The sequence below is a fragment of the Macrobrachium rosenbergii genome, chromosome 6, assembly GCF_040412425.1.
Source record: "Macrobrachium rosenbergii isolate ZJJX-2024 chromosome 6, ASM4041242v1, whole genome shotgun sequence".
Lineage (NCBI taxonomy): Eukaryota > Metazoa > Arthropoda > Malacostraca > Decapoda > Palaemonidae > Macrobrachium > Macrobrachium rosenbergii.
In genome coordinates, this window is record NC_089746.1 from 37,659,454 (window position 1) to 37,679,617 (window position 20,164).

The window sequence follows — 20,164 nt, forward strand, 5'->3', positions numbered from 1 at the left end:
ACAGCACACTTGGCAATCTTCAGCATGTTGCAGTCACTGCCAACAACTTTCAGCCAGAAACGCTGCCAATTTTTCACTTATTTTTTTAATACAAAGTACATCCTCTCTTATGCATTTTTTTGAGGTACAAAGCCCGCTTTTCTGTATTTCTTTCTTTCATTCCCAATTTGTACAAGCATCTAACGAAACTGAATCAGAGTAATTACTCTTGTTTATGTAAAAGTAATAGATGTCATACATTAAAAATATATTGTACCTTCAGGGCACTTGTAGATTGCTAAAATTTATTAAATTTTCATCGATAAATGTTTAAAATGTCTTGATAGGTAACACTGGTAATTTTAGGTGACTGATCTAGTTGATTTGTGTACCAAGAGGTATAATTCTTTCAATGAGATTGTAAAAGGCACTTCACATTTTAGTTTTTAAAATATTTTCTAAGATTGAGCGTGGCAGAAAGAACTCAGATTTGTTGAATTATCTTATTATCACAAAAATTTAGTCTTTATTATTATTATTATTATTAATAATAATTATTATTATTATTATTAGGCATCATATGATGGCTTGATTTCGGTACTAAGTACAAAACGCGATTTCAACAGCATAATCAAAACTAACCTGTGTACTTCGACTGCTGAGAGGATTAGTTCAGTGTCGCCCTTGGTTAACCAGGAACACTGGGCTTCTTAGTTAAGCCCACAAAGAGGCCCAATTTATAAAACAGGGCCTTTGAGCTTCTCTGGGGAGCACCAGAGGGTCCATGGTAATACCAAGGGACCAAAGATTCTCAACGGAATTCCCGGAGAATAGCCCCTATTAGTCAAACTGATTGGTTTAGTTTTGGAAAAAGACACACAACACAGTTCCTAAGTTCCAAAGGTGTCTTAAGACGCACAATTCATCCTGAAGCCAAGGATGAATTCCAGTTCCTTGAAGGTGCTTTAGAAAACAGGAATTGTCATACGGAGGATAGCCTCTGTTAATCAAGTTGACTTTGTTAGGTTCGGAAAAGGACGTATGACAGTTCCTGCTTTCTAAAGCACCTTCAAGGAACTGGAATTCATCCTTGGCTTCAGGATAGATTGTGCGTCTTAAAAGAGATTTGGAACTTAGGAACTGTGTTGTGTCTTTTTCCAAAACTAAACCAATCAGTTTGACTAATAAGAGGCTATTCTCCGGATATTCCGGAGGGAATCCTTGGTCCCTGGTGTGTCCGGGACCCTCTGGTGCTTTCCAGAGACTCTCAAAGGTCCTATTTTGTAGTGGAACTCTTTCCGGCCTTAATAGATTTCTGTTTCTAATAACCTATCACAGGTAATGTTGTTTTCTAATGCATCTATGTATTTCGACTTACACCCTGGTACTGACATGTATATGATAGGTAGGTCTTTCTTAAAATAAAAAGAAATAAGGCAAATATTAGATGTGGTGCGAAAAATATGAGTCAGGGGAAAACCAGACTAGGGCGTGCTTCCAAATAGAGCAAAACTATAATACTAAAATTACCATAATTAACGAGGTACTTCACAGTCTGTTCAGTGAGTTTAGAGAGCTAAGATAATTTCTGTGTTTGAGTGTTGTGCCCTCAAAATGCAAATTAACGGCAAAAAAGCCTGTTCATTAAAAGGAACAATAACATGTCCCTATTTTAATCACACTTAGTAGGGTCCTTTTTTTTTTAACAAGGTCCCTGGGCTCACAGTTGACCGTCAAAGACCCCCACTTATAAAACAGGGCCTTTGAGCTTCTCCGGGGAGCATCAGAGGGTCCATGGAAACACTAGGGACCAAAGATTCCCTCCGGAATCCCCGGAGGATAGCCTCTGTTAGTCAGATTCATTTGATTTAGTTTTAGAAAAAGACCACAACACAGTTCCTGTTTTTTAAAGCTCCTTGGAAATAGCATCCATCAAATTGTTCCAAGGAAGCAATAAGCTACACGAAATCCACTCGCACATTTGTCTGAATTGATGAAGTCAGAGATCCTGAGGATAAGTTTCACTCGATGAATGCCTTCCTGAAGGAGATGAGTGGAAGTGGTTTTACGATTTTGATCTTCCAATTGACTTCTTATGCTGCTGAATTGACTGCGAAGAGGACTGTTAGTGCAAGAAGTCCTTGTGTCCTTGCGGCAGTGCTTGTTCTGTTTATTATCTTATTTTGTTTAAAGGTCAATTTTTTTACATTAATGGTCAGTTTTTTAGTTTTCTGTAAAATAAAACTATTAAGATGACTTTGTCCGTCCACACTTTTTCTGTCCACCCTCATATCTTAAAAACTACTGAGGCTAGAGGGCTTTAAATTGGTATGGTGTTCATCCACCCTCCAATCATCAAACTTAGCAAATTGCAGTCCTCTAGCCTCAGTAGTATTTTTTTTTTTAAGTAAAGGTTAGCCGTAGATCGTGCGTCTGGCACCGCTAGAGGTGCCAGCCGCCGACGCATCTTCACTTTACCGCATCTGGGGAGCAACTGAACGCTGCCCGGTCGTGGCTGAGTTTCTTACAGCATTATACGCTACACAGAAAACTCGGTTGCGCCGGAGAAACTCAGACGAATTTTCTACTTGTTTTCCATTGCTCTTGCACGTTAGGGGACCTGGGCGCATGGGCGTGTATGTGCTGTTTCTTTTGGATGTATCTCTTTTTCCATAATAGCCACTATCATCACGAGTTGCTTTTTGTATTGTTCTCATTCCTATGATTTTACGGACTTTGACCTTGGATAAACTAGAAACATTGCAAAGACAGCTGCACAGTTCGAATGGTTGGCAAGGAAATTTCGACGGCCCAAAATTTAATGGGATGCTTCCGAACGTCAGTGGATTTTTCCAGAGTTTAGATATCGATATCGGTTTATGGGAATAGTATCAGCAGATTTTGAAATATCACCTGTACTTTAAATTTGTGCTTGCGTGTTTGTGAATTGATCGCTTGTGTTTTTCATGTTTGGAAAATTGTGCTCGTGTTGATATTTTTTGTTCTTAATGTAAATTTCTTTTAGGTAAAGTAAAAGTTGTTTATCCTTTTTCCCTTGCTTGTGTGTAATGTTTTGTTAATTATTTATCAATTATCTATGAAATTATTAAATGGCCAAACAGTCTTGCTGAAGTTGGAAAATGAATGACATCGTCGATAAAGGAGCCAGACTTAGACTTTCGTGTTATTTCACGGCTAAGTCTTGCCAAATAGTATGGTAGCGTTTACATTTACTGCCTAGCTTTAACTAAGCAAGGGTAATCATTTTGGTGAAAAAATAATATATTTCCAAGACAACAAGCCAGTTGTACCTCGGCTTATGGAAGGAGGAAAATAAAATAAAATGAATGCTGACAACCGTACACGAAAATAGAATCGGAATATTTTGACCTTGAGGGTCCAGTCAGTTGGAGTGATGCATTTTGACTTTTATTTCTTGACCGTACTCCAATTTACGAGGTTTCATTCCAGGTGGAGGGAAATGCTTATTTTATTCAGAAGGATTTTGTTTTAAAAAAATTGTTTTTCACTCTGTGACTTGAATTACTTCCCTTTCTAATACTGTCTCCTTTGTGGAGAGAAAGACTAGAAAGTATTGGCACTTCGCATGGTTTTGGTTGGGTTCCATGTCGTTACGGCCCACTGTAATCTTTAACTGTCAGATACTTAAGAGGGACAAAAGAGACTTGAACGGAGCATGCTTAAAGCGTTCTGTCTTGCTCGGGAAATTGAACCCGAGCCCCATTAGTCCTCTTAACTTTTTAATGGTGTCAAGTTTTAATATCATAGAAAGTATAAAACTTTGTTAACTGTGTCATGGTGTCAAGTTTTAATATTTTAGAAATTATAAAAAAAAATCTGCTCTCTTAGGAAAAATTAATGTTTTAATATCTTCAGTAGATTATACAAGAAAAGCATTAGCCAGAGTTGACGGTAATTAATATTTCTGAATATTCTGAAATAAAAAGTCATACAATTTAAGTGCTTGTGTAAGTGTTCTTTGGTGTAATATATGCATATTATTTATTTCGATTTTCTCTATGGCTACCAGGTTTATCTATGCTGTATATTTCATAATGATTTTAATAACAAGAAAATCTGGGCGATTCACTTAAAAGATTTTGTGTGACGTATGTATGCCAAGAGTAAATGTACACTGTTTTATATTTTAGAAAATCCTTTTGCCCAAGTGATGTTATTGCAAGCTAATTCCCCCTTTCTCTCTGTGGTTGACAGGTGTCCCGATGCTATACATCTTGTTATGGTGGCAGACGTTGTTACCGTGGTCAGAAATCAATGTTCCGTTGTTACCTTGGACACACTTAGTATCAACAGTGAGCCCTTGGGTCGGGTCCACCATCTACCACCTCTTCATGAATCACCGCGCCGGGGAATCCTGCTACAAGTCGCTCCTCCATCTAGATATGTTCGGCATCTGGATCACTCAAAGCTTCGGTAAGTTGGCGCCTGCGCTTTCCTCAAAACACGTACGTGCTCACGTGCACGTATGGCCTTTCCCGCTCACATTCATCTATGTGTGCGTATGCACGAATGGGCATGGTGCTGTAGGGTTCATGCGGGGGATTTATATTTGTGTAAATGTTTCTTATTTTGTTGTAGTAATGTCAGTAAGTAATTTAAGCCCTTGATGTTAACGCAAGTTTGGGTTAGATTTAAATCAGTATGAATTCCCCAAGTCGGGCAAAAATCTAAAACTAGTCAGTTTATATTTTCTATATTTTCGGCTGTTGGCAGTGATGGAGATTTATTTTGTTTAGTTCTTTGCTTTACTAAGCATTTAGTTGAAGAAACTAACTTTTTCATCGTTAAATTATAGTTATAATTGATATATGTTTCTGGAAATAGACATTTAACTTGAAAGGTTTTGTACAAGAAAAAATTGGGAGTTGTTGAAATATTACTCAAGAAGACCAAGAGTTTGAAGTTCTTTTAGTGGAGGAATGAAGGATTCGTCGAAACCGCTAATCCTCCAATTTCACAATATCTGTTAGAATTTGAAAGTAGTCGACCATGATTCACAGTCATTTGTTGTATGCGAAGAAACATCTGTACCATCATTATATTACAGGGCAAGAAATCCAGATTTGTAGGAGAATATTGCAACAAAGAAATTTTTTGAAGTTTAATTTTCAACAACTGTTTGAATCAGGGAAACCGAAAATTACAGCAGTGCAAGACTCTAGTTACTATATGCGTAATATAAGTGTATTCCAGTCTGGGTTGCTGATAAGAACCACAATCAACAAACACTGAAAGGAGAGAGTTTTAAGGAATAAGAGACACGACACGCGGACATCTTTACCTTGAGTCATGGCTTGAGTACTGTGGGTTGCCACATGGTAATTATTATGCAGGTATTGGAACCGTTAATCAAGGAAAACCACTGATAGACTGTCGTAATGTCGCAGACAGCAGGTAGTGAAGCGCATTTTGGCGGTTACAAAACAATGGGCGGCAGTTACTGGGTTATTTGTGAAGAGTTTTTGTTTTGAAGGTAAACAAAATTTTTAGAATGTCTCTTGGTCAGGTTGGTGTTATTAGCCCTACCTGATATGTTTCAGGCCATATGGTATAGTGAACGCAGATATTCCTAAAATACAGGTACGCAGTTTCTGGGTGCATAGATTAAATGGACTCATGGCCGCTTTTATGTTCTCTTTGGAGGGGCTGAGAAATGAAGTTCCAACCCTCATGGATTTGAAATTTGAAGTACAAGGTCCGGGGGGTATCGTGATGTGTTAATGTTGTAGGCTAGTCGCATTACACATTGAAATCGGGATGGGGAAAGGGTATGTTGAAAGAATTTAACCAAGAACGAGCCAATGCTTCGAACATTGGAAGGAGGTTAAAGAAATATGTCATGAAAAAGCGGTTTTTAGGACACTCAAGGTTCCAGGAAAATATATTATATATATAAATATATATATATATATATATATATATATATATATATATATATATATATATATATATATATATATATATATATATATATATATATATATATATATATAATGAGCAGGGAGAACAAGAGTAAATTGATTGCTTCTCTTAACAAGAATACTGAATCTGAAATGGTCTTTCATGATTGTCATTTTATTTAAAGCATCTTTCTTGAATTCCGTTGTACCAGTATCCCTCTTGAATACCAAATTTTGTGGTAATTGGGAAGGTCGACCGATAACATTATTGCAGAGACATTTTATGTGTGATTGCCTTCTTATTTTGGCTCTTTCTTAACGCTTCTATAAGCCATTTTTGAAAGAATATTAGGAGCAAGGTTTCTTCATTTACTTGGCAGATAGTGGAGTTTTGGCTGGGTTACGTTGATAAAAAATCCGAAATTCTCAACTTGATGAGGTATAAGGAAAATTCTTAATTTTTAATGGACACATTGTAAAGATTTCATCAGTTTTCATCTTATTGGTTAATTTTTAAGATTTTCATGCGAAGGTTTGATTTTAAAGATTTCAGGAAAATCTCTAAAAATAATATTGACTATATTTTGACTGGAAAATTATTATTGAGGGTCGAAAAAAACGATGGGGATAAGTAGGGTATTATTATTATTATTATTATTATTATTATTATTATTATTATTATTATTATTATAGGTGTTGTTAGTTACACACGGGTGAGCGTGGATTTTCGTCACTGACGGTTTACAAGGCAACATGAATAAACGTGCTGAATATGTGCTTGAATGTCAGTGTGGAGAGCACAGTTCTTTATAGCAACAAGAATCGTGCACTATGCGGGCATGTCATTATCTGCAAGGCTATAGACAGTCTTGTTCTTTACAAGCTGGGGTCAGGTTGGAGAGAGAGAGAGAGAGAGAGAGAGAGAGAGAGAGAGAGAGAGAGAGAGAGAGAGAGAAGTGAGTTTAGCTAAAAATACGAAACGCTCCAGAATTAATCTTCAGTGAAAGTCGCAAACACAGAGCCAAGTGCCTTGTACTGTGATGCAATTGGTTAGTTTTATCAGCAGACTTCGACTCGCGTAAAAGTCCCATTGTTTGAAGGACGCCTGTTTTTTAAACAAAGTGCACCTCACAAGTGTCCTTGTACTTTGCTCAAAATAATCTTGTTTTTATGATGAAGATATTGAGACGTGATCTAGCTTTCAAAAGTCCAGCCCGGTTACTCCAAGCAAAGATTGTAAGCCATTCCCCCCTGGTGACGCCAAGCCTGCACCTTACAGAAGAGGCAGGTTTAATGAATTAGAAACAACCTGACGATAGCGAGATCCTCTTTCCAAAATGGAGGACCGTTATGGCCCCTATTATTGTAGTTATGATGCTTTTGAATCTTCATCTTGTGCTGCTTTTTTGTAAGTTGTTTGACGAAGTAATGAAAAATCTTGTTTTTTTAATAGATTTTAGTACGTTTCGTAATTTTTTGAAAATAAGCAGTATTTTCTCACTTTTTAAGTAATAAAAATTAATTTTCTACGATCGTCATCTTACCTGGCCGCCCGAACTCATATACCCTGCGGACATCCACTCCTCACAACGAACATCTGACATACACGCCGAGCACGCGTGTATAAGAAACACAACCGAGAGCGTATACCCTTTTTATGTATACTGTCGTCCATAATCATGTTATGTCGAATGTATCATTCCTACAGGAAGCAATACAACGTCAGCTTTCCAGCTATATTTATCAGAACTCTGTCCGTAACTTGTATATAGAATTATGTACCATATTCCATTCTCAAACACACAGTTGAATAAATGTTACTCTCTATTTTATTCGCCTCGTGTCAGGCACTTCATTTCCACTCTTAAGATCTCCTGGCCTGTCTTTTTGTTGTCTTGAATAATTTACGGGCTGCGTAATCAAAAAGAACAATCTTGAATAAATTAATAGATTTGTAGATGCAGCCTCTTACACCTTCGCTACAATCCCATGCATTAACTTGTGAGTATAATTTGTAAGCTTTTCTTGTTTTAAAACCGTCATCTTTTATATGTGGACTTCAAGCCTTAATTGTCATATTCCTGGGAATTCATTGTAAAATGTGTAAACTGCAACTATTTGGTACCCAACGTAGCCAGTCATTGCATAAATGGTATTATTTGTAGGTATTGAAGGATTTTTTTATTAGCGTTTTGTTTTTTATGTTTTTATCAATTGATTACATTCTCTCTCTCTCTCTCTCTCTCTCTCTCTCTCTCTCTCTCTCTCTCTCTCTCTCTCTCTCTCGCGGTTTAGTCATCATTTGCTGTGTGCAGGTTTATTTTGTCATGTGAAGTATGACATTTGACCATGATGAGCTCTCGTCATTTAGTTAACGAAGTTTCGAGCATTTCATAGCATTATGAAATTTTGCGTGATCTGAAGTCTGTTAATGTTAAATTCGGTAATTTTTTCCCGTGGTTTAGGGTTGTAAAAGGAGGCATAGGTAGTATAACGCAGTTATTCATGTCTTCCTTATCTGAAGTCATGATCGAAAGAGACTGAAGGTAGAAAATAGTCAAATGTCTTAAATTTGGAGTTGTGCTCTGTAAGGATGGGAGACGCGCACATCAGTGACAGCACTGTAGTTGAAGGAATCTTCTCTTATCCTTCTGGTATGCTGCTCCATCATCGCAGTTGGGAAAGTTTTCACACTTTACATGAAATCATTTCATGTCGGTTTTTACGCTGTCGATTAAAAATTTCTTCAGTCGAGTTTTCAGTTGAAATGATGAAAGTATTTTTACCGTGTTTGCTCTAAGGTTTATGTTGTCGTTTTGTTCATGAATAACAAATAGCCAACATTTTAATCAACTTTTGTTTTGAGATTTGTGACCTTTCCCTTTTAAGATTAATGAAGGGTTGGCATGAAGATCAACGAGGGTGATGATATTTTCCCTATATAGGTCAGAGGTTTGCAACACTCAGGAACCAGAGATTTTGGTCGTAGGGGAATTGCCTTCCTTCTCCATCGGCAAGAAAAAGAAGAAAAAAAGGACGCAAAGCTGATAGACGTCTGCCTCTACTGCTATTATTCAGTCGAGTCTTCGTCAAACATTGAATTATTCAGGTGTTCATAGTATTGTTTTCAGGTTATTGTATAGTAAAGAAGTGCTTTCTTCTTTGGATACAAGTTTATATAAAACTAGCTCACCAACCCGGCGCTGCCCGGGAAAACTCTCTCTCTCTCTCTCTCTCTCTCTCTCTCTCTCTCTCTCTCTCTCTCTCTCTCTCTCTCTGTTAAGATAGTTGCTTTAATTACATTGCTCAGTATTTTTGACATTTTATATTTCACCCCTTCTCACCCTCCATTCCTATCGGGGCTGAACTTGGACTTAAAGGGCATCGGAAGTGTCACTATTCGTCTCAGTGGCTTTGAAAACTATGGATTAGACACTAATATCTGTCATTTTTGACGTTTTATTTTTCACCCCTTCTCATCCCCCTTCTTATTGGGGCTGAACTTGGACTTAGAGAGCATCGTTAGTGTCACTGTTAATCTCAGTGACTTCGGGAACTATTGATTAGACACTAATATCTGTCGTTTTCGGTTATTTTTACATGGCACCATCTTCCCACCACCTCCCCATTTGATGCCAGTGATGTCTTGCCCCCACAGTATTCTTTTCCAGATAGTAAGTCATATGAATGCCGAAATAGGTATGATAAATTCGTACAGTTTATTTAGTTACTAAGTCTGCGGGGCAGAGCCAGCCCCGTTTCAGGGAAACCCTTCCCACCCCCACCCCCACCCCCTTTGGTGATAGTGGTGTCTTACCCCCACAGTATTCTTTTCTAGATAGTAAGTCACATGTATACCAAGTTTTGGTTGAAATTGCGTTTCAGAGTTATGATGGAACATACACCACACACACATACATCCATTTTTATATGTATAGATTGTCTCTCTCTCTCTCTCTCTCTCTCTCTCTCTCTCTCTCTCTCTCTCTCTCTCTCTCTCTCTCTGGTGTGGCAGGGATAGGGTTATTGATCAACCAAGGGGAAGGATATGAGTAAATTTCCACTCGGTTGCCAGAACTTGATTAAGGGTTGGGGTTAGTGGACTCGAGAGAAACTTTTTGCAATTTCAGCAATATCTCCTCTTATATGACGAATATTTTTTAATGCAACGAATTATGGGATAGGCATTGTAATGTCCTTGTTCAACCCAGGCCTGATGGATACGAAGAAAACGAAGAAGGAAGAAAAAGCTGTTGGGGGGCTTAACCGTGATGAAAATAATAGACCCGAGTCTTGAAGGTTGGAAGATTATAAGAGACTTTCCGGCCTAGTGAGATGTTTGTGTTCTATTTTATGTACTTTAATATTGTTGCGGTTTTTATATTGATAAACACTTGTCTTTTCTGTGATTCATTTAAAAGAAGTAGTAAAAGAGACAGTATGCATGTATAGTTATTGGGTTTCAGTATAAAGCAAATTCAACGTTCAGTTTTAAACTCTGCCATTGTAATTTATATACTCTTCCGGTTCCAATTCCGGATAAAAGAGAGGATTGTGTGTAGGGTAACGACCCTGCCCCCTAAAATACTGAGCGGTATTGAAACTCGCATAAAAATGACCAGTCTGGTGCCATTGGCAGTGGGTTATAATAACACTCCAAAACCCTGTATTGTAAGAGTACGTAGTGGTCAGTACCGCTTGTATCCACAGTTGTGTAAATGAAATTGTACTTATTTGTTACTGATGAAGTTCAGTTTTAAATTCTTATGTCGAAGTTGGCATGTAGTAGAGCTGGCATCGAAAACAAAAATATATCATTGAAGTTTGGAGATGACATTGTTAGTTACTTAGCAGTTTTGAAGGAAGATCCGGCTTTATTGAGTTTTCCCAACGCCAGAACCGATTAACCATTCAGATCCTCCATTTCAGTGCTTCCATTTGATCATTAAAACAGAAACGCCCGTAAGTCGTATAACATTGTCTTTACTGCATTTTTATGATTGCAACAGATGACTTTGTCTCGAGATATTATATTTCCTCCGGGACCCTTAACCAGCGCCCTAAATCTCCTCTTTATTAATTTTTTTGGCTTTTTATAACGAAAATATAGTGGTCATATTAATCTTTTGTATGAAATTTCTCTATTTTATTTGGTATTTAGTAGCATCCGTGAGAAATATATCGAACATAATTGACATATCAACAAGAAAGTTGGTTTAAACTGGAGTAAAATAAAATGACTGTTTGATAGTTATAATACGATAGCCATCCCCTCCCCTCCCTTCCCCTCCCTCTCTCGAAAACAGAAATCCCTGACACTCCATGTTCATTGTGAGAAAGAGGACTTTGCAAAATATAACTAAATTGCTGGTGGTGGACAGAGGTCCCTCGTCGAAAATATGTAAGAATCACCTGCATGTAAGTAAAAATAGCTCATTGACGTCATCGTTTCGTGATCTGGAGGCGTTTGCATGCTACTTTTGCTTTCTGGTTGAGAAAGAGCAAAAATTGAATAAACGATATCTATTGAAACTAAAAACGTCATCGTAAAATTGTTTACAAGCAAAGAAGCCACACAAATACCGCCATTGTTTAGTTCCTTGTGTATTTGCATCTGGTCCATACTTATAGATAAATATGTCCATGCGTATGAACAGATAAATTAGTTATAACCTCTTTACTTTACGAAGTGGGAAGTTTCTAGTGTATCCTTTAATGACTGGCACCGCTTCGCAGTCTCTCGGTCATTTTCTTTCTGTAATTTTCAACTAGGCATATGTTGGGTAATAGACGGATGGAGGGGTACCTCTAAAGGTGCTACTTTTGTTTCCAACAAGTACAGTATGTATATAAATGAGGTCGCTAGCCCCACGCCCTGACCCTAGGTGTTTGCAGGTGGCTAATGTGCTGACGGAGTCGTCTGGCGTTTGTTGGTCATCCCCTTTTAGTTTTTGTAAAAGAAAACTATTGATGGCTTTGTCTGTCCTTCCGCACTTTTTCTCTCCGCCCTCAATGTTGATCATCTACCCTCCAATCATCAAACGTACCAAATTGCAGCCCTCTAGCCTCAGTAGTTTTTATATTGTTTAAGGTTAAGGTTAACCATGTATCGTGCATCTGGCACCGCTAGAGGTGCCATCCGCCGACGCATCTTCAATTGACCGCATCTTGGGAGCAACTGAGCGCTGCCCGGTCGTGGGCCTCGTGGCTGAGTTTCATACTGCAGCACATCGAGAGTTTCATATAGTAGTATACACTGTACAGAAAACTCGATTGCGCCGAAGTTTTTCGGCGCATTTTTTACTTGTTTAAGAGCTGACCAGACCCAATACAGCTAAACTTTCATTGCCAATTATGGCGAACTTGTCATTGCGTCGGGGCGTTACAGGGAGTTATGCGAGAAGTGCAAGTAGTGATAGACGTGATTTTAATCCATATAACAATTAAATTCAGCCCTGATATCTGTGTTTTAGCCATAGCATACATACATACATACATACAACTAATTAAATGACTCGTTATTTACGCATTAAGGTGAGGATGAGATGATTTCAGGACCAAGTACTGTTAATTCTCGAGGACTACGAACGGGGAAGTTGACATTTATTTTCGAACACTGCATAACATCGGAGTTTAGTTTTGACACTCTTGAAGGCATGTGGATTTTAAGGTCATTACTGTGTCTCGTAATGTCTGTGGTCCAGCCTCGAATCCTTTCCCCGACCTAATTTATTTTACTGTATCATTTAATAATAATCTCTGCTTAGTTTCACTAAACTGCGAAGTGAGTTGTGTATATGCGCCCTGTATTTTTAATTTCACTGTTTGTGTGTGGCTTTTGCTGACGTAAATGACTGCATGGCACTCTCTCTCTCTCTCTCTCTCTCTCTCTCTCTCTCTCTCTCTCTCTCTATATATATATATATATATATATATATATATATATATATATATATATATATATATATATATATATATATATATATATATATATATATATATATATTTTTTTATTTAAATTATATATGGGACATTTGCAACACTACTGGTATTTTTTTAGCACAGAGGGATCCCTGAATTATGGAATGCATGAGGAACCTGTAACATTCAACTGACTGGCATAGTTGGTTTTAAATGTATATATGTATATATATATATATATATATATATATATATATATATATAATATATATAATATATATAAATATATATATATATATATATAAATATATATATATATATATATATATATATATATATATATATATATATATATATATATATATATATATATATATATATATATATATATATATATATATAGAGATGAGAGAGAGAGAGAGAGAGAGAGAGAGAGAGAGAGAGAGAGAGAGAGAGAGAGAACTGCTGAATAATTTCAACCAAGAATAAGGTCATATCTTTAGATTCCCTACAATCGCCCACCATATAAATCATGAACCTGGACTTATTCCGGGCCATACCTGACCAGGATAGTTTATTCCGAGGCTGGATGGCGACCCGGCCTTGGTTTTCAGAGTATATATAATATACCCTTTTGTTCTGCTCACGTTCCATACAGAAACTCTGGCTATTGATAGTTCGTTTCTGTTTATATTAATCTTTCCGAGTTGGAGGAACAGGCCCTTTGAAAGGAAGAAATGTAAAACTGATGACCTTGTCGATGTTTTAGCTTTTACCTAATTCAGAGAGCGATAGACTAAAACAGAAGACAAGACAAGTATTACTTTTGTTGACCATTAACACCCCACGTGACAGACTTGGTGGTCACGAGCATTCCCGCAATGCGGCGTTAGGCAATCATTCTACTTTACTTTTTCACTATTGTTTACGAAGAGAGAGAGAGAGAGAGAGAGAGAGAGAGAAAGAGAGAGAGAGAGAGAGAGAGAGAGGTATTCTTACCCTACTGCTTTTGCAATCTTCTGACAGCGTTCTTCAGAGGCAGACCTGTATAACCTGACGCAACTAAATTTAACGGTGGATTTATTGAGAACACGACACTGCCCTCCTTTCAGTTTGAACTTAGTTATGTAACCGCTTCTGCTATCAGTACAGTATTAGAGGTTATATTTTCGGTTTCGTTTGTTTGATTGTTTACCAAACGTGGGCCTCGTAACTGGCAACATGTCATTTGATTTTTGAGGTGATACGAATATAGAATATGGAAAAAAAGTAATTTTATGAGTTGAATTGTCCATCCTTGTTTAAAAAATTTCATATCTTAAGAATCCGAAACTTTGCGCCCCATTACCGTAAGTTTTGGTAACCAAGTTATATGATTCGGAAACGAAAGTGTATCACCTTCTAGAGGTATCCCTCTGTCTATCCAACTTAGGCCTAGTTGGAAATAAAAAATAAATAACATAGGAAACAAAGTCATGCCCAACTTTAAAGAATACACTTGACGTATACCTCCCCCGGTAAAGAAAAAAAAAATTATTTCGTTTGAATCTCGACATCTAACTTTTTGTTTGTAAGATTCGACTTGGCGGAGACATGCGCTAGGTTCTTTTATTTTTCTATAATTTGCAACGGCAGTTTACACGTACGCAATGCCTCATTAGGGGCACGTTGAACTCCTGAGAATGCGTCATGTCATTCACTCATGACTTGTAGTTCTTGACAATTTTTTGTCTCTGTTACTGTGTAAAGACCAAGAAAGGTTTGGCTGTCAAAGTCAACTCGGGGCATTGCCTGAGAAGATAATTGTTGATGTTCATGGACCGAAACTTTTATATATATATATATATATATATATATATATATATATATATATATATATATATATATATATATATATATATATATATATATATATATATATATATATGTATATATATATATATATATCGCTTATCATCGTTTTATATATATATATATATATATATATATATATATATATATATATATATATATATATATATATATATATATATATACATATATATATATAATATATATATATAATATATATGTGTAAGGTAAATATCTATATATCTGCATATGTGTATTTTTTCTCTTGCATACATGCATATAGATACATAGATATATAGGTAGATAGGTAAAGAGAGGTCTGGTTCTTCCCAGAAAGATATGAGAATCATGAAAGTTAGTAAGAGAATTCAAGAGTTTGGTGTTTTAGGGAAAGAACTGTTCAGTGATTGTTAGTTTAATTCGAATGAATGTTGAAAGATGTTTCTTCACCTGTTCTACAAGGGTGGCTGAGAGGAGGAAGTACTCCACCCTAGAGCTTACCGAAAGTAGTACCTAAGATCTTAGGAGAGAGAGAAGTTAAGATCTTAGAGAGAGAGAGAGAGAGAGAGAGAGAGAGAGAGAGAGAGAGAGAGAGAGAGAGAGAGAGAGAGAGAGAGAGGAGGGGGTGGGGGAGGTGGCGGGCGAGGTCATAGTTCAGAAGGATTGCCTTTCAATCATTCCTATCGAGGATGTTGATTAGTAAAAAGTGGGTGTTGTTGGCACCTATAGCGGTGCCAGGCGCATGATCATGGCTAACCGCGACCTTTGATAAAATAAAAAGTACTGAGGCTAGAGGGCTGCAATTTGGTATGTTTGATGATTGGAGGGTGGAGGATCATCATGCCAATTTGCAGCCCTTTAGCCTCCAGTAGTTTTTAAGATCTGAGGGCGGACAGAAAAAGTGAAGGCGGATAGACAAAACCAACTCAACAGTTTTCTTTTACAGAAAACTAAAATGAAAAATCCACATATGACCTGACAGTTCCTAACTGAAAAACGAGGCAAACATCAAGTCTTAAGGATCGAGATTAACAAGAAAACTTGAAGAATCTAGGTAATTCGCCCAATTTTTTTGGCACATTTAGCAGTTAGATTCATATCTGTGATCAAAACGGTTGTCGGCTTAAAAATGAATAAATATAGCGGTATTTTAGCAGATTTGTTTACCACTCTTAAAGACTGAAAAAGTGCTGGATATATCTGAAGTTTTGCCAGTTGATATATATGTAGATTTATAGATTTATGTATATATATATATAGCATGTAATATATATTATATATATATTACAGTATATATATGTATATATATTATGTATACTGTATATGTATATATATTTATAATATGTATATATATATATATTATATATATATTATATATTATATATTATATATATTATATATATATATACCTGGGATTCCTCCTACTGGAAAGTTGACGGGCATGTCACGTTGTTTTCTCTTGGGCCTCTGTAAATAAACTGCAATGCCTAAAATCTTTATTTTACAAACGGTCTTTAATTTAAATGGATCTATTTATTGCAGTCGTAGGCTGCTATTAATTTTTTGTTCTGCCCAGGCATTTTGCATTGAAAAAATTTATATATATATATATATATAATATTTGTTCTGCCCCTTAATCCCATTTTACCGCAAACATTGAAAAATTATATATATATATATATATATATATATATATATATATATATATATATATATATATATATATATATATAAACGTACGTACATACATACATAATGTATATGTGGATGGGTGTGTGTACGTATGTAAAACTCAGTTGCTTTTCTTGTTTGTTCAATTTCATTGTTTACATTCATTAGAAAGGCAATTGTTCTGTTGAAAAAGTCAGTCTTTATGACTGTGCCCCATCATTAGCGAATATTTGCACTGAACAAAGCAGTTCTTTCCATTTCTTTGTGTGAGATTTACTATTACTATTATATTTTCTGAAATTGTGGCAGCGTATCATTTTCGGTTGATGCTGGCTTTCTCAAAACCCCAGGCACAAGTGACTTGATCGCGTGCTTCTGGCAAAGACGTTTCGTCATAAGGTGATTAGTCGGCTGGAGAATTGCAGTTTCTTGGTCTCTCTTTCCACAGCAACCATATTCGTCCAGAAATACAGAGGCCTTTATGGAAGGAATCCTTACAACTGGGCAAAATCCTCTTTATACTTTCGCTTTTAGTACCGTACGAAACTACAAAGTTTTTCTCACTTTCTTATCTTTCCTTTGTTTTGGGTCTCTTCAGGTTTTTACTTCTATTTATCTAGTTTTATTATATTCGCTGTATTTTATTTCTTCTCCAGTGTACTAATAAACTATGACTATTCCTGGATGAGGCAGAGATGTATATATTTCTGTCGCGTGTGATTTATGTAAAAATCGCAAAGTGGGATGAAAGTAATTTGCTCAGTCTTAAGTGGCAAGACGAGTTTTCCCCCTTTCAGTATCTTGTACCTATAAGGTATTCAGTCATTCTAAATAATGTGTATTATTTGAAAATCTGACTTTTATCCATATCAACATTTAGTATTTTTTTCGATTTGAATTTTTGTTTTTATTCGTATGTCTGTTATTACTATTTGTCATGAAATGATAATTTAATTTGTATATTTGCCTGTATTGACTACTGTTTCGACTTATTTCGCTGCTATGTTTTGTCTTAATTTCATTTAGTTTTTGAGTTGTATTTTATGTTTTTTTTAAGGTATTCAGCCCTCAAACAGTGTTTTCCTCCGTTTATTTATTCCACACGAAATGATCTTTTTGTTTTGTCTTCGCCAGGTGCCCTGACGACGGTGTACGCGTCTGTATCCTGTTTGAGCAGTTCTTGGATCTGGCGAGTTTTGGCAGTGTACTGCGTCGTCTCGTTGTGGTGTTTGTATAAGGTATGAGAAATGTCGCCTTTGGTTTTTATATAAATGTTTTGAATATTTCCAGTTTACTCATGGAGTTACGAGTTGACAGTTAAGAAGTTGTCATAAATATTTGTGTAAAATGTGTCCAGATGAATTTATGTATGTATATACATACATGCTAGCTTGAGTACGTATAAATATATGCATATATACTGTATATTTGTGATGTTACATTTAAAGAAATTGTGGAATATTCTCTAAAAAAATGTTTTTCATAGATTGAGCATATGAGAATGCAGAGACATTCACTATTTTGATAGATTGATAGATCCCCCTTTCTGATATTCATATTAAGAAAATGTATGAATGGTTTGTTTTTTTCGTCAATAGAGATGTAGACTTAAGATTTTTGTAGTTTATCCCTCAAATTTTTTAAAGGCATGCTTTCTCTAAAAGAAAGAAAAATATTTAAAATAATTAACTTGTAACCCTGGTATGATAATACTGTCCCTAGTTATATACTTTTTTTTTTTAGAGAATTTATATTGGGATTACTAAGTTTCGTTCAAATGTCTCAATTTTCCTTTTATTTTCCGTTTTATTTAATATTTCTGTCCTATTAATTCTTTTTCATTTATGCCAACAGAACGTGAAAGTCATGAAAATGTGTATATGGATGGAAAATTGCTTAGGGAAACGGGACGCGGAAATTCAGATTTTGAGCGGGGATAAAACCGAGCGTGCCAGATATCTCGACATTTCAATTAGGAACAAAAAATGTGAATGGCTGTATTTGCGCTATGCAAGTAACGTTATATAAAACAAATATTATGATAGGTTTTGGGGTCGGTTAGGTTTTTCCACCTTCGGTTGTCCCATCGAAATGAAACGAACTGAATTTACTATTAAGTGACGAAATTATACTGCAATTGGTATTCTCTCTCTGCGCATTACTTACCTCTGTCTGGATTATGTCTTCTTTTAGTGATTTCTGTTTACGAATGTTATATATATATTATATGTATATATATATATATATATATATATATATATATATATATATATATATATATATATATATATATATATATATATATATATATATACATATATAATTTATACACATATATGTATGTGTGTATAAAACATATCTATGTATATAAATTTATTGTTGAAATTCGTGGTTTCTTAGTGAAAAAGAAGAAAACAGTTGTGATGGTGAATGTGAATGTGTCAGAATAAGGGTGCGCTAACTCACTTGATAACTTGAAATTAAAAAAAAAAAAGATGTATATACTTTTCAACTAACCTCTTTCTTGTAGGCTACTCCTTAATTATTGCAGGGTGCCAGGACAAAAGCTGTGGTGAATGTTTTTTACCTTTTTCCGCCTTGAAAACAATCCTTGCCGTATCCAACAAGAACTGCGGTTAACGTAGCTTTACAGCTCCGACACTCGTACCGTTAATCCAAATGTGAAAGGCTGTCTGGTAATTGCCAGGAAACGAATTGCTAATTTAGGTTCTGTTTACCAATGACGTTTGTTTGTAAGCCATCTAACACAAAATTGCTAGGCGTACATTTTGCAGCATTTATTATACGAATTCGAGGTGGGAATTGTGAACAGTCATCATGGGACTCGTTTTGCTAGAATTCAGGGTTCATTTTGGTCGAGTAGGTGTCTTTGGGTAGCGTGAATGAATATATAAGAGCCCTCCTAAGTGTTGCGATGCCCGTATGACTGTATGTTACATATGTATGTATGCTGATTAAATAATGGTTCTAAATTTGATTGATAGCCACTCATGCAAAGCTTCCGGTATTTCTGTTGTAATGTTGGCTGATAAAATTGAACTCAGTCTTAACTCCAGATTTTATAGAAATATGTAGAATTAAATTCAAACTGAGACTTACTCCGGGATGTTTTAGTTGTGAATCCATTATAGTTAACGAGTTGGTCAGAAGTGTCAGTGCAGCGTAAATAAAATAATTTCACTTAATATTTCTTTGTGACTTTGATTTGGAAGGGATTTCCACAGGTTAAGGAAACTAATTGTGTTAGCATATTGTGTATATATATACAATTATATAAGTTGTGTGCATGTGTTCATACATAGGCCTACACACACACACACACGAACGTATATATACATGTATATATATATATATATATATATATATATATATATATATATATATATATATATATATATACATATATATAATATATATATATTCCGAATGATGGATAGATGGTTTATATATATATATATATATATATATATATATATATATATATATATATATATATATATATATATATATATATATTTATATATATACCGAATGAGGAGTAGATGGTTTACTCTTTTCACCAACCTACCATCGTCGATTCTTTCCATATGACTGAACCTTCTTAAGACACACTCACACCGTCCTTTTTATAAACTAACCTTTTTATGACTTCTGCAAGTCTCTACATTTCTCAACTGTTCATTTCTTCGGATGCCACATGTACTGGCAAATAATTCCCCTCTACAGCTTCACTCTTTCTTTTTCATTCATGCTTGACATTGACACTTTTTCCAAAAAGA

General features: G+C 35.7%; 1 protein-coding gene across 4 annotated transcripts in view; it reads left to right on the forward strand.

Annotated features, from left to right (window-relative positions):
• Positions 1-20,164, forward strand: part of LOC136839452 (progestin and adipoQ receptor family member 4) — a 115,337-nt gene that overhangs the window by 70,743 nt on the left and 24,430 nt on the right. For all 4 annotated transcript variants that reach the window (XM_067105508.1, XM_067105509.1, XM_067105510.1 and 1 more), the window contains exons 2-3: positions 4,216-4,434; positions 17,499-17,602. In XM_067105508.1, coding sequence (XP_066961609.1) covers positions 4,216-4,434; positions 17,499-17,602 — 323 coding nt within the window. The remainder of the gene's footprint in view (positions 1-4,215; positions 4,435-17,498; positions 17,603-20,164) is intronic.